This window comes from Penicillium longicatenatum, assembly GCF_028827895.1.
Source record: "Penicillium longicatenatum strain IBT 33135 chromosome Unknown contig_6_segment0_segment0, whole genome shotgun sequence".
In the NCBI taxonomy this organism is placed as follows: domain Eukaryota; kingdom Fungi; phylum Ascomycota; class Eurotiomycetes; order Eurotiales; family Aspergillaceae; genus Penicillium; species Penicillium longicatenatum.
In genome coordinates this window covers 5,474,576-5,493,507 of record NW_026643123.1, presented here as the reverse complement: position 1 = coordinate 5,493,507, position 18,932 = coordinate 5,474,576, and the positions used below count along the sequence as shown (strand labels likewise).

The 18,932-nt window shown below is 44.0% G+C and overlaps 6 protein-coding genes across 6 annotated transcripts; 3 read left to right on the top strand and 3 right to left on the bottom strand.

Moving 5' to 3' along the window:
• Positions 1-516: 516 nt before the first annotated feature.
• On the bottom strand, positions 517-1,173 carry N7484_010252 (uncharacterized protein; the record flags this gene model as incomplete). Its single annotated transcript, XM_057120639.1, has 1 exon — positions 517-1,173. One exon carries the CDS (start codon positions 1,171-1,173, stop codon positions 517-519), a length of 657 nt encoding a protein of 218 aa, XP_056970194.1.
• An 8,459-nt stretch (positions 1,174-9,632) lies between these two features.
• N7484_010251 (uncharacterized protein) lies at positions 9,633-10,048 on the top strand (the record flags this gene model as incomplete). Its single annotated transcript, XM_057120638.1, has 2 exons — positions 9,633-9,791; positions 10,002-10,048. The coding sequence occupies exons 1-2, from the start codon at positions 9,701-9,703 to the stop codon at positions 10,046-10,048; spliced, it is 138 nt and encodes a 45-aa protein (XP_056970193.1). The 5' UTR covers positions 9,633-9,700.
• A 6-nt stretch (positions 10,049-10,054) lies between these two features.
• N7484_010250 (uncharacterized protein) lies at positions 10,055-10,711 on the top strand (the record flags this gene model as incomplete). The annotated part of the gene is made up of 2 exons (XM_057120637.1): positions 10,055-10,142; positions 10,509-10,711. The coding sequence occupies 2 exons, from the start codon at positions 10,055-10,057 to the stop codon at positions 10,709-10,711; spliced, it is 291 nt and encodes a 96-aa protein (XP_056970192.1).
• Positions 10,712-12,284: 1,573 nt separating this feature from the next.
• N7484_010249 (glycosyl hydrolases family 18-domain-containing protein) lies at positions 12,285-13,065 on the top strand (the record flags this gene model as incomplete). Its single annotated transcript, XM_057120636.1, has 3 exons — positions 12,285-12,338; positions 12,402-12,806; positions 12,877-13,065. 3 exons carry the CDS (start codon positions 12,285-12,287, stop codon positions 13,063-13,065), a joined length of 648 nt encoding a protein of 215 aa, XP_056970191.1.
• A 646-nt stretch (positions 13,066-13,711) lies between these two features.
• Positions 13,712-15,752, bottom strand: N7484_010248 (uncharacterized protein; the record flags this gene model as incomplete). Its single annotated transcript, XM_057120635.1, has 2 exons — positions 13,712-14,859; positions 15,512-15,752. The coding sequence occupies 2 exons, from the start codon at positions 15,750-15,752 to the stop codon at positions 13,712-13,714; spliced, it is 1,389 nt and encodes a 462-aa protein (XP_056970190.1).
• A 1,012-nt stretch (positions 15,753-16,764) lies between these two features.
• On the bottom strand, positions 16,765-17,286 carry N7484_010247 (uncharacterized protein; the record flags this gene model as incomplete). The annotated part of the gene is made up of 2 exons (XM_057120634.1): positions 16,765-17,138; positions 17,244-17,286. The coding sequence occupies 2 exons, from the start codon at positions 17,284-17,286 to the stop codon at positions 16,765-16,767; spliced, it is 417 nt and encodes a 138-aa protein (XP_056970189.1).
• Positions 17,287-18,932: the final 1,646 nt, after the last annotated feature.

Below are 18,932 nucleotides of genomic sequence, written 5' to 3'. Positions count from 1 at the left end.
ACTATCTTTCCTAGCCAGTCCAGTCTGGATCGTGTTCACCTTAATATCCATCTGGTCAAACTTGCGGTTTAGCTGCTCTAGAGCTCGTGCGAAATTGGAGCTCGGCTTATTCTATGCGCCATGGACTTATCCACTAGGCTGACTGGGTTTTTCGGCCGAAGAAGTGGGCTCTCTAGGCCACTGTACACGTCCTTCCTGTCTTTCGGGACCAAACAACTGTGGAATCTCCTGATCTCCTTGATTTCTTTGTCCTCCAGTCCGCGGAGGAAGGACACCTTTGATCGTCGTGTCAAAGTCGCGTTTAGCGTCCATAATCGTGTATATAAGCCTCGTAACCCAGAAGAGAGTCACTAGCTAGGACCGGGAAGGGTTCTTAAAGCTAATTCCACCCTTTTTAATCACTTTTCCGCTCAGCCAGACTGGAAGGCCTTAAAGAAGGCACTTATAGCGCTAGAGCTCACCTAAAGCTCCTCTTTCCACAAGAACGTCCGAGATAGCCGCAAACTGCGTCAAATACTAACGGATTTCGTCATAAGACTCATGATTCTGCGCAACTAGCTCGCTTAGAGAAGTGCGCGAATAGCGGTAGTATTCTCCGTCCTGGTCCTGATACCTTACTCGCATCTCTTCCTTTAGTGCCTTAAAGTCTCTAAATTTCCAGTTTGGCGAAGACTCAATCCACATTCTCACGGTGAATTCGCAGTAGTCAGCGAGACCATCACATATGCTGGTGCCGTCTAGGATTCCTCGTCTCTTGCACATGCCCTCATAGGTCCTAATAAACTCAGAGACATTCTTTCCATCAAAGAAGGGGGCGCCAGGGGTTCTAGGATCCGGCATTATCTGCTGGTGAACCACGATCTGACGAGGTTGGATCATAGGGTAAGAAGGCGTCTGCTGGGACTGGTCAGGTCCTTGCGCTGGGTGGAAGATAGGAGGATCATTCGGCGCTGGCTGGGCTAGAGCAGGACGAATATATGGTCTAGTAGACGTAGACGCTTCAGACTCATGGCGAGTGGTTTCTCGGTAGCTAGTAAAAGATGGGTTCTGCGGGTCTATTACTAAGCCACTAGCCGGCTCTGCGGTCTCGTCGCGGGGCTCAGGGCGAGGACTAGCCCCAGGCTCTAAGGAAGCACTCCTAGGAGCCTCGGTAGGAAAGACATTCTCCCCCATCTTGTATAAGCAGGTCAGGCTGGACTCGTCGTCAGAGTCCACAGAATCAGAGTCCACAGAATCGCGTAGAAAGTCCAAGGAACAGATAGATGTCGTGGAAGAGATAGAGGAACCACAAGAACCATCAAAAGACAGCTCCGAGCCAGTCAGGTCACTTAGGACAGCCAAGTCACTTAAAACAGACGAAACAGTCGAGTCAGTCAAATCAGTCAAATCAGTTAAATCAATCAAATCAATCAAATCAGACGAAACACACGAGATAGGCTCTCCAACGCTGCTCGCTGGATCCTCTCTAGGGGTCTCTCTTGTGTATAGAAAACGGATCAAAGTCGTGTATGTATGTGTCTGTACTATGTTCCACCATAAAGTCCACCATGAACAACATATTCCTGGCCATATCTCTTCGGCCGAAGAACAAAGTACCTCAGGGGTCATACATACCACTTCTCGGAGTCTTGCCTCATCATAGCTGCTAAACCAGTCAAATAATCGCACGCGTAGATACTGCACATATTCCGTATAAGGACCACTCATGTCCACCACTCGTTGAATTCCAGGCAGTCTTAAGGCAATTCCTGGCGGCTCCCGCGAACTCTGGCGCATTCCAGGTCCCGGCGAGTCCAGCCCTTGATTTTCGGGGTCAAACTGACTACCCGCTCGTAACGCTTGACACTCCATTCTCTTCGCCTACCATGCTCTCGTCGCTTGAGCTCGCCGTGTTTATTGAACTGTCTGCGTGGTCAGCCACCCAAAAAGAATCCCCCTGCGTCGGTCACCATATGAAGAGGGGAACGCTCGTTGGCAGCACACTCGAAGATGTGCGGGTCGATTCAGCACACAGAACAACCACACAAGCCACAGCAGGACGTACGAGAGAACCACATGGTCCGTTGAGAGAGGTGTAGGAGTGTGTTATTCCATGCTATCTACTAGATGCTAGTTATACTATCCTGGGCCTACCTGCCCACGTACTGAAAACTATTGGTTACGGCCCGAACCGGAAAAACCCTCGGAAAAACTCTATCCGCAAGAACCCGTAATAACAGGTAACAGGGAGTTCCCCACTACACTAGGTAGTAACCCGCGCGGCCGCTCTACCTTTAGCCGCTCGCTATCCCCTAAGGACTTGGTAAAAGGCGTCAGCCTGGCCTAAGTCGCGACTAGGCGCTGTAACCGCGTGTTATCTGTCTATCTATCGCCGCCCTAAATAGCCTCTCTGTTGAAGAGGAAACCCGCTAATCCAATCTAATGATATTACCTGTTACACTATGCCAAAAGGAAAAGGAACTCCTGAGTTACGCTATATTAGACTCTGGGGTAGAAGGAAAGAGATTTATTGACTAAGAGTGGGCCTAAGAGAACGGTCTTACCCTCCTACCACTTATAAACGCGATCTAACTAGAGGGATTTAACGGGTAAGAAGCTAAGAGTGGCCCGATCACCTACTACGTGTAGATGCATATCTATATTAATGACCACTAAGAGAGAAGAGCTTACTTCCTAGCCATATAGCTAGCGCACTACCTAATCATACTAGGCCTACCATAGCTAAAAGTGCATAACCCCTACATTCGCTTCGCTGAACACACTATTAAGTTTAATAGTGACTACTATTGAAGGAACTGTAATATACCCTAGCGAAGCGCGAAGACCCAAGCGCTCCATAACATACCTGTTAAGACCTATCTGAAGTCCCTGCCTATACGACCCGCTAGTCTCGAGAAACGAGACGTGGTGGCTATGTCGTTATCCGCGTGTGCTATATACACTAGAAGGAACTACTAAATGTTCACTATAAATACTAAAGATATTAAAGCTACACTAAACCTAAAGACCACTACTAAGCCTAACCCTACCTCTATACTACCTATAGAATTCTAAGACTTTATAGAAGTGTTCTCCCTAAAGGAAGCCGATCGCTTACCGCCCTATAGGCCATACGACTATAAGATTATACTATAGGAAGATAAACCCCTACTATTTAGACCCCTATACCTAATGTCCTAGAATAAGCTCGAAGTCTTAAAGGACTAGATTAGAGATAACCTAAAGAAAGGGTTTATCTATCTAAGCTCCTTACCTATGGCTTTACCCGTTCTATTTATTAAGAAACTAGATAGAGGCCTCCGTTTCTATATAGACTACCGCGCGCTAAATACGATCACTACTAAGGACCGTTACCCGCTACTACTCACGAAAGAGACCCTAAATAACCTAAAAGGCATAAAATACTTCACGAAGATTAACATCATCTCCGCTTTTAATAACCTATGAATCGCGAAAGGATAAGAATATCTAACTACGTTCTATATAAGGCTAGGGCTCTTTAAATCCCTAGTGATGCCTTTTGGCCTAACTAGGGCGCCCACATCCTTCTAACGGTTCATAAATGATACCCTACAAGAGTACCTAGACTACTTCTATACTATATATCTAGATAATATCCTAATTTATAGCCGTATATAAGTAGAATATATTAAATATATGTGGAAGGTTCTATAACGCCTCTAGGAGGCTAGCCTATTCGCAAAACTATCTAAGTGTGAATTCTATGTCTATAAGATAAAATTCCTTAGTATTATTATTAGTAAGGATGGTATTCGCATAGACCCTAATAAGATTAAGATAATTATAAACTAGTAAACCCTAACCTATCTAACTAATGTGTAAGCCTTTATTGGCTTTAGTAACTTCTACCACCGCTTTATCTAAGACTTCTTAAAAGTCACCGCCCCGCTTATAAAGCTCACGAAGAAAGGCGTCTATTTTAAATAGACCCCTACCTACTAGTTAAGCTTTAAAGCTTTAAAAAAAGCGTTTACGTCCACCCCTATCCTAAAACCCTTTAACTAGTCTAAGGAGATAATCCTAGAAATAGACGCGTCTAATTTCGTTTCTACTAGTGTCCTATCCTAGTATAATAACGCTAGAGTCCTGTACCCTATCGCTTTCTTTTCTAAGAAGCATTCCATAGCTAAATATAACTATAAGATATATAATAAAGAGCTATTAGCTATTATCTATTACTTTAAGAAGTGGCGCCCTAAACTAGAGGGCACGTCCTCGCCCGTTAAGGTTATAATGGATTACCATAACCTAGAATATTTTATAATAACGAAGCTTCTAAACCGCCGCTAAGCCCGCTAGTCTAAATTCCTATCCCGATTTAACTTTAAAATCATATACTAACCCAAAAAGTAGGGTGCGAAACCTAACGCCCTAACTAGGAGGTTAGAAGATCTCCCTAAAGAGGGGGATAAACGCCTATTACACTAAAGCTAGACTATCCTAAAGAAGGAGAACCTATAAGTAAATGTCTTAACCCGCTTAGGAACGAGAGAACCCTTAATTACCCCGCTAGACCTATCTAGAACCTCTAAAGAGCCATTAGCTATAACTACATATATAAGGAGAGTCTAGTTCGCCGATTATAGCTTACTAGAACCACCGCCCGCGATTAAAGACCTACTAGCTAAGGCGTATACCTAAGATGATATAGTATAATCTATCCTAAAGGCGTTAGATAGTAACGCGAGCCACTACCCTAAAATCATACTTACTAACTATAAACGAAAGGGTAATTACCTATACTACTAGAACTATCTATACGTCCCTTATGACGATAAACTAAAGGCTAAAATCCTACGCCAGTGCTATAATAAGCCCGCTACTAGCCATCCTAGCTAATCAAAAACGTACGAACTACTATCTCGAGAGTACTACTAGCCCTAAATTTACTAATACATAAGCGACTAGACTAAGAACTATTATATCTGCCGCTAGGCCATACCCGCCTAAGAAGCCCACTAGGGAATTCTAAGATAACTACCTATACCTAAGAGAGCCTAGCTAGATATTAGTATAGATTTTATCACATATCTACCGCTAAGCCATAGATATAACGCTATCCTTATCGTTATAGACCGCCTAACTAAAATAAAGTATTTTATACGCTATAAGGGAACTTATAACGTGGAAGAAGTCGCCCGCCTATATACCCGTTATATCTAGAAGCTATATAGCTTACTAAGTACGATCGTGTCCAACTAAGGGCCCTAGTTTATGGCCTAGTTTTAGAAGCACCTAACGAGACGCCTACGAATTACTAACTTACTATCCACTGCCTATTACCTAGAGATAGATAGTTAGACTAAGCGTATAAACGCTATCTTAGAATAATACCTCCGAGTGTACGTGTCCTATCTATAGGATAACTAGTCTAAATAGCTACCGCTAGCCAAGTTTACCATGAACTCCTACTACTCTAAGAGTACGCGAGTCTCCCCATTCTATGTCAATTATAGGTTCCACCCCTATATTAGGTTTAAACCATCCCTACTAAGTGGCCACCCTATAGCCCGAGACGCTAAGAAGTTCGCCGCATATATAGAGGAACTAACCGCATATATCCGCGCTAAGATACTATCCGCATAAGCCCATTATAAAGAGTAAACGAACCGTCACCGCGCGCCTACCCGCCGCTACCGTCCTAGATAACTAGTTTAGCTAAATGCCAGGAACATTAAGACCCTCCACCCGTAGAAGAAGCTAGACTAGAAGAATTTAGGACCCTTTTGGGTCCTAGAGGCCGTAAGCCCGCACGCTTATAAGCTCAAACTACCCGCTAGCATAAAGATCCACCTAGTATTTAACGTTAGCCTACTATAGCTCGCGGCCGAGAACCCGATATATAAGCAGGTACCTAAACCCCCGCCTCTAGTTAAAGTTAAAGGACTAGAGGAATAGGAAGTAGAAGATATCCTAGATTCCCGCTAGGAATGATGTGGTCGTGGAGGCCCGCGCCTGAAATACACCGTTAAATAGATTAGTTATGATGACCCTACTAAAGAACCCGCCGAATACCTCGCGCACGCCCGCGAAATCATCCGGAACTTCTATCGTAGATACCCCTATAAGCCCCGCCTTAACGGAGCTCGGCCCTAAGGGAGGGGGTACTATCACGGTGTGAACTATAAGGGTCCGCCCGGACCCGCCAGGACCGATAAGGAAGATCACGGGCACGTGATCTTTAGTCTGTTTATCTACATATCCATCCTAGACCCTGTTATAGCTCTTCGAGCTACGTCTTATATAAAAGCTTACGCTAGTCTGCCCCCGTCTGCCACCTGATCAATTAGAATCCTTCTGGATACGTTCTGATCCTGTCGATCTCCTCCTATTACATCCCTGCCAGCCCGCGCCCTGACAACACCATATATATGGATAAATAATTCTCTATAGTAGTTCCACTAGTAGTAGTTATACTAGTAATCGTAGACCCTATAGTGGTGGTAGCGATAGAAGTACTTAATACATATACTATAGGCGATGTATATTCGTAACCTATAACGCCGCAGCTCGAGGTCATTAAGGTAAATTCTAAAGCCTAGTCTTCGTTATATCCTAAGGGAGACTCAAGCTATAACTTCATAGGCCCCAAAGTACAATCATCGCAGTTATGATCGGTATCGGTGCCATTGCTCTCCTAGCGCCATTCTACTAGGATTAGATCATAATATTCTCCTATCAATGAATCCTTATAGCAAGAAACATCGTAGGTATAAAGTAGATTATCTACTATAAAAGTTACTAGGAAAAGTTTATTATAAAATCGCCTTAGTAAAGGAATTTTTCTTTTAATACGATACCTAGATAGACCGTGTCCTCATAAGTCATAACATCTTTAATTCCTATGTATACAGACTCTATGCTAGTTTAGATAGTCTCAAGTTCACTCCAGTAATCATTAACACAAAGCAATATAAGACTCTCCCCAGACGAAATACCGACGGTAGAGTCACTACAGTCCAGTTAAACAGAAGTTAGAAACAGATGGAATTAGAGGGCATACCCAGTAGCATTACATGCTAGAAACGAGGGACAGGACGAAACAGTAGTGTTAAGTGCTATAAAGCATGCTTCCGTTACATTCAACAGATCCCATAGATAGGAATACTACGTGAATTACTATACATTAATAGCAACAAGCCCTATCAAACACAGAGAGGCAATTCGGAATCTTGATAAGAAATACATAACCTTTTACACAAGCTATCAGTGAAAATTCTACCACCTAGTTAGATGGCGGGTACAGGTCTCTAAATACTTTACTTCCCTCTAGAATTCTTCGGTTAGAGTATAAGCTAAGCCAATCTTAAAAGACAATAGATCTTTTGCTTTCCTCGTTTCTAGTTCTCACCTTTAGACCCCACCATCCCCTCCATAAGGGAAATTACCCTTACATCGGCTAAAACACGCATATATCAAATCAAATCGCTATAACCCATTATTTTTGGAGCCTTTAAAATCGTGCCTAGAACTATTATCTCAAGAATGTAGCTAGATAGTGAAAATTTCTTCGAATTATCCATTTCTTTCGGCTAGCTCTCGATCCTTTACCTCCTCTAGGCTATCTTGAATCTCTTCCCATAACATTTTCTAGTTATTCTGCGACGCTAAAATAGTCGCTTAGACTATTACACTGACTACCTAGGAAATCGGCATATTTAATTAGCGGCCAGTTATACTAGCTACAAGGCAGGTATTTACTAAGGACTAGGCATCATAATAGTATACCTTAATAGGCTATATTCTTATATCGCATAGAATACTAATCTACGGCTTTTATACACTAAAAATCAGGAACAACTTTATTGAGTGTGGGGCTAAGGACCCTATGATTTAATATATTTTAGGGGCCATACGGATCTTATATCCACTAGATAGAGGGCCTAGCCTAATTAGAGTATATTTTAACGCTAAGCCGCTAAGCCACCAAATCCTTTAGGGAGTCTATTTACTACGTGGTATAGTGTGGATAGCCTATCCCCCTACGGGTTACCGAACCATTCTAGACCGCCTAGGCGTTATATTCGCAGTAGCTATATCTTATAAGTAGGGATATTTATAACATAAACAGTCTTACATAATTATCTATTACTAATCCTAGGATCTCTCTCCTCTCCTATACAATTATATATGGTTATGGTTGGTTTTTTCTTACTAGATCGGCCCGCACGTCGCCAAGCGTGCGTAAAAATAGATTATAAATTTATCTTTTTGGCCGCGCGTATATAGATATGCCAATAAACCCTAGCCATTCCAACTAAATAGAAAAGGGTCGGGCAATGTCTATATCATTTAGTGTAGGTCTTAGCAGAATAGCGCCCACTTCTTTTAATAGCTAGTTTAATACCGCGGATTATAAGTACCGGTATATATATATTTTTCCCTCCTATTCCACTAATACACAAGGAGGCTTTTATACTTATCAGAAGGCTTATAGCTTAAGAGCTTATTTAATATCACCTTACAAAGGGAAAGACGGAAAAATATAGAAAGAGGGAGAAGAAGGGGGAACAAGAGATAAAAAAAATCAGCACTAAGTTGATCAAAGACAAAAATCGACCGAGAGGAAGCATATAACCAACGTATATGAATTTATTACTATTCCTAACTAGGCCTAGGTACCACCATTCTATTAAGGGCCTAAATAGTACGCGAGCATTCATATTAGAACTAATTCACATAGGAGTAGAAGTAGAGAACGCAATTAGCTAGGCTATGGGACGGGATAGCCAGACATAAAGGTATAGAGACGAATAAAGAGAGAAACAGAAACCTAGGAACACTTAAACGAATTTTTATAATACCATCGACGTTTACTATGCCAGAAAAGAATATCAATTCCCCCCTTCTTCGCAATTTCTCTTTCTCCATTAATGAGCTAGCACCCTTTACTATAGTCTCTTTAAAATACTTCTTCCATCTTGGGAGGTTGTTCATACTAAGCTAGCTATATATAGTAGGGCTAGGTGTTAGTGCACAAGGCCATAAAACTTATTCCCATGGTCATAAGCATTTATCCCACGGAAGATTACATAAGTCCAAGACCTTAGCCGCGCGAGATGACTATAGCTACAGTGCCTCAAATCTATACAGCAATAGAGCATGCTATGGTGCTAGTGATTACTACGGTTATGGATTAACTTACTGCGGGGATAGTTATCTTTCTAACTGCGATGCTACTACTAAATATGGATAATATGCTACCACAAAAAATGCGACCTATCCACTAAACGTTTAGTATGTCATTAAAAGTCTTCCCCTCTAATAATCCATTTCACTAAGGTAAAATTACTCTAGTTATTCAGAATATAGCTTCTATAGAATAACAGAAGACTTCTATAGTAGCGGTTATTAGAGTAACTGCGTGCTAGAACCCTCCCCTCCTGATAGTAGCTCTAGTGCTAGCCCTATATCGAAAGGTAAGCAGCGGACTATAAAGAGAAATAGGGTTAATTCCATGTACTGATTCTTTATAGTGATTGGATACTATAAAGGCTAGAGTGCCAATTCTAAGTGCCACTAGATAAGCGTTAGTGATCTACCTTATATGCTATCTAACCTAGATTCTTGGTAAGGCGAACCGACTTTACTAACTCTCGTTATAATATTAGTGGGCTCGTTGACTTACCTTAACTTTGCTTTTACATACTTAGATCCCGATATATATAAGGTTATACTAATGGAATTAGACATGTCTTGGGACTTATTTAACAATGTTACTATAGCTAAGGAAACTAATTCTGACCTAAAAATATTTATTAGTATTGGTGGTTAGAGCTTCTTAGATAATGATACCGACACATAGCCACTTTTTAGGGAGATTATAGCTGATGCTAATAATCGTTCGCAATTTACCACTAATGTGCTCAAGTTTTTAAACTAGTATAGATTTAATAGGGTTGATATTAATTAGTACGTGTGATCTATTTCCGAGCTGGTACTATTAGCGCACTAAATCTAATACTTATAAATCATTTTAGGGAGTACCCTAGCGCCGGAGACCGTGGTAGGAAAGAGAGAGACATAGATAACTATGTTAAACTACTTAAAGAGCTACGAAGCACCTTTAATGCCTCTAGACGAGATCTTGGTATCACTTTTACGGCTCCTTCGTCCTACTAGTACTTGAAATGGTTTGATATTACTAGACTGTTAAAGTATGCCGATTAGGTTAACCTCGTGAGTAACACTCGAATACCATTATCCTATTAAAGACTAATCCTGTTCGAAGATGATATATGACCTGCACGGTTCGTAAGATCCCATCTTCACATTTATATTTACTACTTACATACCATAGGTATATAGGACGCTAATAACGCAATATAAGTTGAAATTTTAAAAAGTCATAGTGAGGAAGAACTTCTCTAATTCCTAGATATACATTAGTAGAAGCATTATTTAAGGCCACACGAATCTCATAGAGATTAAAATAGCCGTAGAGCTCTTATGGCGGGTAGATATAGATCTATCTTAAGTTATATTAGGTTTTGGCTTCTATGGTCGATCTTTTACATTATTAGATACCAGTTATGGGACACTAGGTTGCTCTTTTAGTGGCGGTGGTGATATAGGAGTCTATACAGACACCAGCGGTTATCTCGCATACTACAAGATCGCTAATATTCTGGAGAAAGACTCTAGTATTACGCCCGTTCATGATAAAGATACAGCAGTATTATACTTTTAGTGGAACACTAATTAATGGATCTTATATAATAACGTAATAACCTTTAAGCAAAAACTAGAATAGGCTAAAGAAGTGGGCATTGGAGGATCCCTAATCTAGGCATCGGACTAAGGTAAGCACATTAGTTAACTTAACATATACGCTTTCCCCCCCCTATCAATATTTTTTCTTGCTTTACTAATATCTCCAAAACCAAAGATGACTATTCTTTCACGGCGCATAAGGCACTCCTCGGTTCCTCAAACGTGACTAAGGCATAGGTGCTACTATAGAAGAAGTCCACAATAGCTACTTAGTCTATTCTCATATCAGCCGTCAGCGACAGTCTTAACCAAAACTATTATCGTGGAAGTAAGTGTGTAGACCTAGGTAACCCTTTAGTTACTTACGATAGTAGATATACTCTTATCGGATATGACAAGAGTAAATGCCGCAGTAGCGCCGTGAGTCTTCTATTTTCTAAAAAAGAACATTTTCTAGTATGGCTTTTCTAATTTGCTTTTCTTTCATTTAACCAGAGTAAATAGGGCATGCTAATTTATTATACGACCACGTCTACCCCTAAAAGCTACACTTAGAGAGGAAGTAGAAAGGATTATAATAGTATAAACGCTACTACACCTTTATATCCACATAATAGATATAAGAAATTGTTCACTAATAGATAAGAATAGGGTAGTACCATTCTGGTGAAATCGAACTTTATACTTCTAACACTAGAGATAGGGATTATCTAGGATTTAAAAGCGAGTCCAGAACAAGCAAATGCAATAGAGGCAATAAAGCATTTTACTATATAGATAATACGTTTAATAACCTCACTACTAATTATTACTAGACTAGCTATAGCGGCTCCTACAAGAGTGATAAGGTGAGCGTTATAATGGCCGTGGATCTTAATGGTATAGTCTTTCCCTTATCTTAGCTTCGACGAATATGAAACTCAGCTAATGAACGATAGTATCAGGCTGGTGCGTCACTTAGAATAGCCCACAGCACTACTACTATAAAAGCGATCCAGTACCGCTCCTAAATTACCACTAGGTTAACAAAGGTAATTACGCCGATAACACCTATAATGATGCTAAAGTCACTCTGGCGATAGACAACTAAGGTGGCTCTTAGATAGGATGTAACTAGTGGAGAAAGAAAGCGCTCTACTACACGGCTAATGGCACACCTTTATCCACCTATCCTCAATCCTACGATCCTTACGACGAAGATCTAGATAACTATCTTAACCCAGAGACAGGCGAAAACCTAGCAAAGAGAGACTATTACGACTAGGAGGATGAGTATCTCGATACTAGTTTCCACTCTCTGGAGAAACGGGCCATAAGACCCAAGGCTATGAATGGTATTATCTAAACATTTTAATCTACATTCCAAGCCTTAGCGTGGCCCCCCGCTGGAGGTTTATTTAAGGGTTCGGCTGGTAAAACTGTCCTTTATAAGGTCTTTGAGTATATATCAGCATCGACCTCTGGAACGAGAGAAGAACCTGGACAATATCGATGCTAACATGGCTTGCTTTAGCTTGACTAGGAACTCGTGTAGTCGAGTTGCTATTGCGATGTTGGACCCTTTGGATGTGAGCTCGAAGATTAAATTAGACACTGAACATCCGGTAGATATAAGTGTTGTGAATGGTAGATGCCCGTTATCTAATACATCCTAACAACAGTTGCAGAAAAGTATCATTTCGGCCCTTTTCCGTACTACTGTGGGTGGGATACTCCCATCCAGCACGAAAATCGTTTTAAAGGTCATTAACGGTGCAAAATGGGAGAAGCACTGGGCAACGTCTGTTAGCGCTTTCAAATCGCTTCCGTCTATTGCAGATGGAAACTCGTTGATTCCGAACGATCGCCTCTATAGCGTTCTGGGGAGCGTGAACTACCGCGACGTCTTTCTAAAGGCGGAGAAGGAGCTAAATATGATCAAAGGCAGGATTTTCTACATGAAACCGGATAGAAATGGGTTGCTTCAGAACACCTTTACTGCCCCACAAGCAGAAAAGGCGTTTAATGGTTTCTTGCAAGCTGCAATAAAAACTGGCTCGGGAGAAAACGCGTTTTTTGACCCAATTCGACGAGTGAGTCCTTCTTTCCTATCTCGAGATTAGAATAAAAACAGCAACTTACCTACTTTTTTTGCTTCTTCAGACAATCGGAGTTTTTAGCTACATTCATCACGAAGAGGTCCTAAGTCGCATCAACACTGTCCGGCAAAATCTGTATCTTGAATGCCAGATTCTGGCCGAATACGTAGATGGATTCCAGAATCTCCCGGCAATCTACAAGGAATTCGACACTGATTACTATAATATAGTCACCGAGCTGAGTAGAACTTAGGTCACACAGCAGTTGATGTCGGTCGCATTAGGGTATTTGGGAAGCAGTGCTTCAAATGCGGTAGCTATGCAGTAGACCATCGAAATGCTACAGGCTAATCTGGATAATATAGTTGTCCCATCACTGAAAACACTTTAGTGAGGTCGCAAAAGTCTTTTATCTAAGCGTGGGCCTCTACTCCGGGGACTTCTAGCTCCGAGTAGTGTGCTTAGCCCTATTCATCCCATCTCTTTGATCGTTTCTCCTATACCACTTAAAATACCATTCCATTTTCTCTCTCTATTTAAGCTATGCGTTACTCTTAATGTCTCTATCCGTATTAATATGAGTTATTGGATCCTATGGCCTAGCCATAAACAATTAACATGAACTTTAGAAGTATAGCCTGTCGGGATCTATATAGTGTAGCACTTATGTAAAGGTTAGAGAAAGTGTGAGAGAGCTATATGGGAATTTATTTGTTGAAAATTAAAATGGTAGATGCTAGTCCCGGTAAATATAAGCAGGAATGATAATCGTAATGGATGTGGAATAGATATAGAGTAAAGGGGTATCTCGCGGTATGCGTGAAAGAAGATAAGAAACGAAGATAAAGATAAAGAACCAATTTAGAATAAATCACTAAGTTCATGCTTTGGCTTTCCACTCATCTACTAAGCCCTTGTAATCTTAGTTTTGCCGGAAGGAAATGGCCCCCATTGGAACTGATGCCGAGAACCCCGCTGAAATATACAAGGACACTAGAATGCGGCTGCCCGTCTTTGAATTGTTGCGTGATCAGCAGCACGCAGAGCTTGAAAAGTGCCTCAGCCAATTGGTCTGAAGGAGCCCGTGGTGAGAGAAGGCTGGATCCTGGTCGCGAACATGTTTCTAGAGGGCCAATACTTGCAGGTTTCCAGCAATTCAGCAGCTCGTCGCTCTGAGCCATGGCGTCCGGTCTCCCAGTGAGGTCTTTATCTTCATCGCTATCAGACGAAAATACTTCATCACCGAACAGGGGGCTGAGCGCGCGTTCGCCTTGAGCGTCCGGCTCTTGCTCCCCTAAACAGGGGATTTCTCTGGCGAAACATGGTCGAGGAGAAGAGCTTCGAGAGCCTGTCTCGAACGAATTGGCCCAAAGCTGTTCCAACTGTGGCAGGTGTTGAGGAAGTAAAGTCAGCCGCAACACTTCAAGGGTAATTACCGGCCCAAGCCGAAAGGCGTGGAGAACAAAGGCAATGAATTGTTTCCATGTGCGGCGGTACCGACTTCTGCTTTGTTGTGTTCCAAGGAAAGAGAAAGGTTGCGGCGATGGCTCAGCAACCATGTGGCTCTTCAGCCATGCTAGAAATGGTTGACCTGTATGCCGCATGGTATCCTCACAGCGGTCAAGGACTGTATCAGGGGTGGCAATCAGATGATAGATCTGTTCTTCATCTGCAGCCGGGCTCGCGAAGGTTCGGTTCTGGTAGCCTCCTAGTTGGAGGCCATGTGTAGCGCTAGAGATCGTCGGGAGCAGCGTCATTCGCTTTAAAATCTCGCGTGGGATTCCTTGATACGTGCTGATCCAGCGTGTCCGGTCCAGCCAGGGACGGGTTTTCTCATAGGTAGCTGTTCCAGTAAAAGCATAGGCATTCTGATGTTGGTCGGCTGTTTGAAACCGGGACTCCCGCTGTCGGAGATCATGTAGAAAATTACTATTCGCGGTACCGTGCGGAGTTTTATCATTAACAACCTGATCGGGAGCGTCATGATCGGAGGGTATTACCCAGTATGACTGGGTTGCTCTTGACTGGGTCCAAGTTTGTAGAGAGACTGTTGCATACAGCAGTTCGAGGTTTGGTTGTGGAGAAGGCCTATCAGGAATATGTATCTTCATCAAGTGTCGACCCATGAGGTCGAGGCTTATGCTGATGTACGAACATTGCCGACACTGAAATCCCATCAATACTCGGAGAGCCAAATGGCGTGGGGACCCATTAGGTCGAGGCCTGGCTAAGCTACCGCTTCGAAAGTCCTGCTGGTGAAGATACCGACGAGTCCTTCCCGTTGCCTCCATGGGATTTGATGTTTCTTCCGGAAATGGCTACTCGCCTGTGCACCTTCAGTTGAAAGTGCATACCGGCAGAGTGTGCATATCACGACATGTTCACCCCAGTCTAGAAACAAGGGAAGGGACGGCCAATCCCGAGCAGAGACCGGATATACCGGTGAGGGTTGGTGTAGGTGTGCCATTTAGGGATTTGGAACTTACGGCTTGACTGGCTATCATGATTGTTTGGTTACAACACTGAATACTGTGAAACTAAAATTTTAGAATCATGACAAAATCTTGAGCGATACCCACTATTCTCAGGAACGCGTCGCGTCTGAGAAAGCATATTCCTTTTTCAATTATACCCTGGACGAATTGACAGAATGAGCGGGAAAAGGTGATATCGGCCGCTGCGATTGGATGACAACGCACGGACAAATTGCGTGTAATGGCGGTCCACCGGAGGGTTTACTATGGGCCGCACGGACGAAAAGCGTGGAATGGGTCCCATTCCCGTGCGGCATAGTACAGTAGGGTCGTCCGTGAGCTGGTGTAGCGGCAGAGGAGGCACCACGTCGGCTCGTTCTTTATTCTCATCAAGCAGGAAAAGTCTCTGAAGCTCGTATTGCGCAATCGCAACTTGTGTCCGCACGAATCGCTGGAGTCCGTCCATGGTGACTGGAGCTCGCGGTAGTGAAGAGACTGATGATCGTCGCTCCAGATGAGGTATCCTAGGCTGGTAGATGTTCTGGATTCTCTTGCCATATATCCGTAGGCGGGTAATCCACTCGAACGGTGCGCGGACTCCGTACACCAGAAAACGGTCGCGTATCTCGTTTAGCGCATCGCCAGGATGTTCAACGTGGCCATATTCGGCCAGATAGACTGCCTGCTACGCGACGAGTATCTGCGAGATCTTCACTAAGCCAGACAAGCGACTGGTATAAGTAGCCGGTCCGTGGTAGGTCTGGTTTCGGGCATCGATGCCTAGCGCGGCTATAAACCCACGAGTGGACTCTCAAATAGATCTCCTCGGATCTCGTAGTCGAGGAGCGCGATCGAAAGGTCTAGACACGCACGGTCGAGTTGCTCCTCTATCAGGCTTATCGGCTAGCCGTGACCTCCTTGACGATCTCCTTGTCCGGGTAAGGCGCCTCTTCGCTGGCACGAGGATTCTCTACTCGAAACCGCCGCTGTGCCCATCGCTCAAGTTCATCGATTGCAGTCAGTTGGGCTGTAGTGAACTAGTAACGGAGCTCGATTGACTGTTCTGGCCCGCTAGTGCGGTAGACGAAGCTAAGCAGCGTGACCCAGACTTGCTGGTAGCGGGTATACGTGGACCGTTGAGGCTTTACCTGGGTCGGTCGCTCCCACACGCTGGGTCGATGAACGAACTTATTTAGGCGGATCTGGTCGAACTGCTTGATCCGGTGGGAGGAGATCGACTCCAAGGCAAGCTAGATCAGTCTCCGGATGCTACGCTCGATTAAGACCACGATCGGCTCCGCCATAGGGTCTGGTAGGGCGGCGAGCCTCGCGACGTCGTTAAATATATGCCCTCGGACGTATCTCGGCTACCGAGTGAGTTGGAGCTAGGGAGAGACCTCGGTGATATCGCTCTCCACTGGTGCGATAGTATCTTCTACCTCCGCGATACTATCCGATCGTCGTAGCGCTTCGTCTACCTAGGACTGAACGAATTCCGCCTCGGTCATGCGAAGTACCTGACTGGCTCGGCGTGCCCGGGCTTCTAGCGTAACGACAAAAAAATGAGAAGCCTTGCCCGCCTTAAAGAGGCGCTGGCAGCTCACCGGTTTGACCGGGGTACCGGGTCGGTCTGTCTCCTGGGGTCGCCCGCGATAGCCTCGCCGGCCATAAGCCTTAAAGAGATAGGCCTGGATAGTCTTAAGTGTTCGGGCGATATACGAATCGCAATCAGGGCAGGCATAGCTATCGTGGATGGATAATCCGACGATAGGCCGAGACTCCGGGGCCGGTGGCCGGAACGGTTCTATGAGGGGGTCGAACGGGGTCGCCTTCCACACTTCCTTGGCGACGGCTACACGTTACGCCTCGGTCCTCGCGGTGGGATAAGTACGATAGCGTTTGTTCCGAAGGTGACCTAGGATCGAGGCTGGGGCGACTCCGGTCTGGCAGGACTTACATATCCAGAGACGGTGTTCCGCGTTATACCAAAAGAGATCCATGATGCTCAGTGACCGAATGGCCGACAGTCTATATACCGAAAGTTTTTCGTTCCTGAAGGAAGAAAAGGGTCACTACTGAGGTGATATTAGTTCACTCCGGCCCCTAACAGTGGTCTACACTAACTACACGTCTACGTCGGGCGCGACGCGTTCGGTTCGTGATTGAGATAGATCATTCTTCTCGTATTACCTCCACACGGTCGATCGACGGGCCTTGGACCCTAATCTCATTCGGGCGACGGTCCGGTGAGGCGGGAGCACGCACGGCGGAGCGAATCAGCGGGCGAAGAATTGCAGTCAGGGGCTGACTGGCATTGAGAATAGAGTATAGGCCAGGAACAATGGCTGACTAGGATGCAAAAGCAGTAGCATATGACTAGGGATTATGCCGCGCTTAAGCATGATCTATACGCCAATTTGGTTCGAAAAGTAGGGCACTGCAATTATCATAGAAGGAGCGTGCTACCGTGTTATAGGTCTCCATAAGCCCTCCAGGAGCCAATCCAGCTTCAACCGAGACTATTGACGAAGCTTGTACGTGTCGATGTCAGGATCTGGCATTAATTCCAATCCCCATTAGAAATCCTACTAGAGCCCAAATCAGCTTGGATTGCCCCTTCCCAGTTTAAGCGCTCGGTTTATAGACCCTCGGTCAGTCCCGAAATCCCTCATGCTACATACACGTTTTGTTTGCTATAATGAATGTTTGCGAATCTCATGTACGGACTTAGATACCGACAATCATGGAAAACTGTGGGATCCTTCATAGTAATGTGTTTCTTCATGTCTAGCATAAAGAGAGCGATTTGTTTGGATGCTTTAGATGAGGCTGGGGCTGAGTCCGCACAACAGCTCGTAGCATGTTTCGACCGTCTTGTTGATCGTGCTGACAGAAAGAAGCTAGTCCTTCTAGTCTGTATCTCATGTCGACACTATCCTATCATGGGAAATGTCTAGGCAATAGCGATATATGTCGAAGACTACAATCAAGACGACATTACTACTCTATACTAATTATTAACACTGGAGAAAAGGTCCGAAATTTGAGCTGCGTTGAAAGTTGCCGTGGAGGAGTTGGATAGAAACGAGCCATGATAGTTCTTATATGGAGCTTCATGTTCGACCTTCCGGGATAGCTTCATCCCACTGGCGCTACTAACAATCAATCCTACCCTAGCTCCCGCTAAGGGAATTAGTCCTGTCACAGCGCTAGCAGCAGTTAGGCCCACTCTAGCTAAAAGTCCCAAAAATGGGAGCATATTTCGCTTCTTCAGGTCTCGTTTCCTTAATTCTAGCATACCTTGGGATATTTGTGCTATGCCGTCTTCATTTTCGTGCTGGAAGTCGTTCAGATGCTTGTTTAGCAGCGATTCCTCCTCTTAAACTTTGTGGCATTCTATTTCGATCCTAGCTCTCTTGCGGCGACCAATTCAAGCCTGGTGTTCAAGTTTTGCTCTCTTTTGGCTCTAATGTGGCTCTCGTCCGCACGTAACTTATGATCGCTCTTCATCTCGTCTTGCACACCGCTTGTATTGTCCTTTCTTTTCTTGGAGCTCACCAGAAAGCTTTCGTTGTTCGTCACGTACTTTCGAAAGCACTTTGCTATAAGAATGTTCCTTTTCAGCAAACAATTCCCGAGTTGACAC